This window comes from Octodon degus, unplaced genomic scaffold (genome assembly GCF_000260255.1).
Source record: "Octodon degus isolate 3935 unplaced genomic scaffold, OctDeg1.0 scaffold00074, whole genome shotgun sequence".
NCBI classification, from domain to species: domain Eukaryota; kingdom Metazoa; phylum Chordata; class Mammalia; order Rodentia; family Octodontidae; genus Octodon; species Octodon degus.
The window spans coordinates 10,476,211-10,479,211 of NW_004524650.1; the positions used below are offsets into that span (position 1 = coordinate 10,476,211).

Sequence of the window (3,001 nt, forward strand, 5' to 3'; positions counted from 1 at the left end):
TTCACTTTTCGAGTAACTAGTCAAAGTTTTTATCTCCAAAACAGGAATGTAAGCCTATAAAGTCCAAGTATAGGTATTATGAACAAAGCCAGTCCAAAGCTCATTTACACCAAAAGAAAATGAACAGAAAAAGCTGATCAGAGTTTTATTTATTGTGTCTGAAGTTACACAGCTAACATGAACATATTCTCTTGCATAAACAAAAAAAAAATGTGTTTTAGAAAAAGCCAACTAAAATCCCTTATTGGAACGATATACTCCCACTGCAGTCTCTTGTTTTTCTAACTTTCAGGAATGTAGGGGCCAGGGAGATAGCTCAGTAGAGTAAGTACAAGGGCCTGAGTTCAATCCCCAGTTCTGCAAAAAAAAAAAAAAAAGGAATCTGTATTACCCAAAAGTGTGATTTCTGAGTATTTTATCAACATACACAAAGGCATAAGCATGTTTGGTTATCGAAGAATATACAACAGTGAGGCTCAGAATATTTATTTTTTCCACCTGTAGTTGGAAAAGGCACAAAGCCAAGTCATCCTCTTTCTATAAAGGAAAGCAAGGTAAGTCACACTAAAAGTTCCTTCTTATAGTTCATAATCCTGTCTGGAACTCTGCCTCTCCCTTTCAACATCATTTTGTCAGAGTAGACATGAACTGTGCCAAAGGCTTGGCTATCTGGAGCTGCTTCAATGACTCCCTCTAGGTCCAGGTGGTGCACACCAAAGGGGTCTTCAGAGTAGCCGCCATCATGCGTATGACCAGCAATGAAACACACCACACACTTGTGAGACCAAATGACTGCCAGAGCGTCTCTGTAGTTCCAGGCCAGGCACACAGTGTCAGAGGCTTCTGGGTAAATGGGGATATGGCTCACAATCACCACTTTTTCTTGGTTTGTGTCAGAGAACGTAAGAACATCATTCAACCAGTTCAGCTGTTCTTGGCTGAATCCTCCATTGAACTGGACAAACTGGGGCTCAAACAGTCCTGAATGGATTCAGTAAGTCACACCCATCAAATGTCATTCTTTTCCTCATTTGGGCATCCAAACGAGGACACTTGTTCTTTTCTTTAGAAAAATCTCATTAGCAGCAATAAAGTTTAAATAGAATTCTGACCAATATACAAGTAAGTTACATTTTCTTACTTCTAGTCTTGGCACTGTTTGGTTTACTGGCTTTCCATTGCACTCAAAAGAAAACAGGAATTCCTTACTATGTCTCCTGAGCCCCATGTTCATTCTTCAAAAACATCTTGTACCTCACTGGTCCTTTTCCATGTTGTTCAATACCCAAGTCTTATTCCACTTAAGTGCCTTTGATTGCTTTTCTCTCTTTATCTGCTAACCTCCTAGCCCTCACCTTCTAGGATAGCTCCTTCATCTAGATACTCACTTCCGCTTAAATGATTTTCTTCTTGGAGAGTCTTTCTTATATAATCTAAAGTAGCCTCCCTGATACTTTTCTGTAACCTTGCTCTGCAACACTTAGCACTGCAGAAATAACATGTTTCTGCTCGCTAGGGTTGGGCCCTCATGTCTCCAGAGGGCCCATGTATTAAAGGCTTAGTTCTTGCCCATGGCAGTATCAGGAAGGTGGTGGACTCTTCTTGAGGTGTGACCTGGTGGGAATTCACATTAAGTCACTAGGGGTGTGACCCTGAATGGGGTATCTGGACCGTAGGTCCCCCCACACACACTCTGCTTTTCTGCACCATAAGGCTAGGAGCTGCTCCACCACTTCCTGCCATGACGTGCTCACCAGGGTCCAAAGATAATGGGGCCAAGTGCAGATGAACAGAAATCTCTGAAATCATGCACCAAAATCGGCCTTTCCTCAATATGTGTTATCTCAGGTACTTTACCATGATAGGAAGTTTATATGTTTATTAAATGTCTTGTCTACCTACTCTTTTGGGTCTCTTCATCCCATTCACAAGGGAAAAAGTGATTGGCCCAGAATGAAACCTGAATCAATTACCAAACCAAGACATCAGGCTTGTGTGAAATCCTGACCCTGAACAAGAACGACATACACTTTTACCTCAAGCATCCATTTTCCTGCTGAATAAAAGGAAGCTGAAGAATTCAAAGACAATGTATTAGATTCTCAGTTCAAAGGAATAATTCACCTTTTGGACTATTCAATTCCTTATTTGGGTTGTGCTCCCTCAGTATCTTCATACACTGCTGGTATTTTGGAGAAGACTGATCTATACCCAAGATACTCAAGTCATAAGAATCAAGTAAAATGAACCGGAATTTAGGGAATGGTACAAAATGATAAGCATAATAATTCTCTGAAGGCACAGTCTCAGGATGATGTGCAATCCTATCTTCTAGAAACTTTGTGTTAAGTTTAGAGTTTATTAAATAGTCTCTACTGAAGTTATAAAATTCATGGTTTCCCCATGTATGATGAACTGGGACTTTGAGCATCTGAAATGTGTTCATAACACGTTCTAGGGACTTTTCTGATGTTTTATACTGTGCATTATAGCCATCGATGACATCTCCAAGTTGGAGGACACAGCAGGGCATGCTGCTTTCTTTATTCCACTCTTCAATAGCGCCAGTTAGGTGAAGAAGACTCTGTCGGTAGTACCGCCGCCTGCTTCCTTGGTAATTGTACCCATCTTCTAAATCAGCATACTGGATATCTGCTATAACTCCAAAGGAGAAGAGCCATTCTGAACTGTCTCTCATGGTCTCAGGATCGAGCTTCTCGGCCATAACTTCTGATGGGGTTTCTCTCACCGGTCCTCCGCCAGCGCTCCTTGACGACTCACTAACAACCATATTCTTAACGGGCCAATGACAAATGGAAAAATAAATTGAGTTGGTGATTCCATAGGTATAATTCAAAGAGTAAACAGAAACAGCTAAATTTCAAGGTTGGTAGTAGGACTATTGAAGGAAGGTTGTCAGAAGACACTGTTAATGAAAACAGTGACTTTCAAAATGAAGCTACATTTAGCAACTATTTTTCACCAGAAGTATTTGGCATGA

The 3,001-nt window shown here is 40.7% G+C and overlaps 1 protein-coding gene across 1 annotated transcript; it reads right to left on the reverse strand.

The window, feature by feature from the left end:
• Positions 1-50: 50 nt before the first annotated feature.
• Positions 51-2,754, reverse strand: LOC101593215 (manganese-dependent ADP-ribose/CDP-alcohol diphosphatase). The gene is made up of 2 exons (XM_004635761.2): positions 2,125-2,754; positions 51-981 (listed from the first exon to the last, which is right to left on the reverse strand). Exons 1-2 carry the CDS (start codon positions 2,723-2,725, stop codon positions 560-562), a joined length of 1,023 nt encoding a protein of 340 aa, XP_004635818.1. The 5' UTR covers positions 2,726-2,754; the 3' UTR covers positions 51-559.
• Positions 2,755-3,001: the final 247 nt, after the last annotated feature.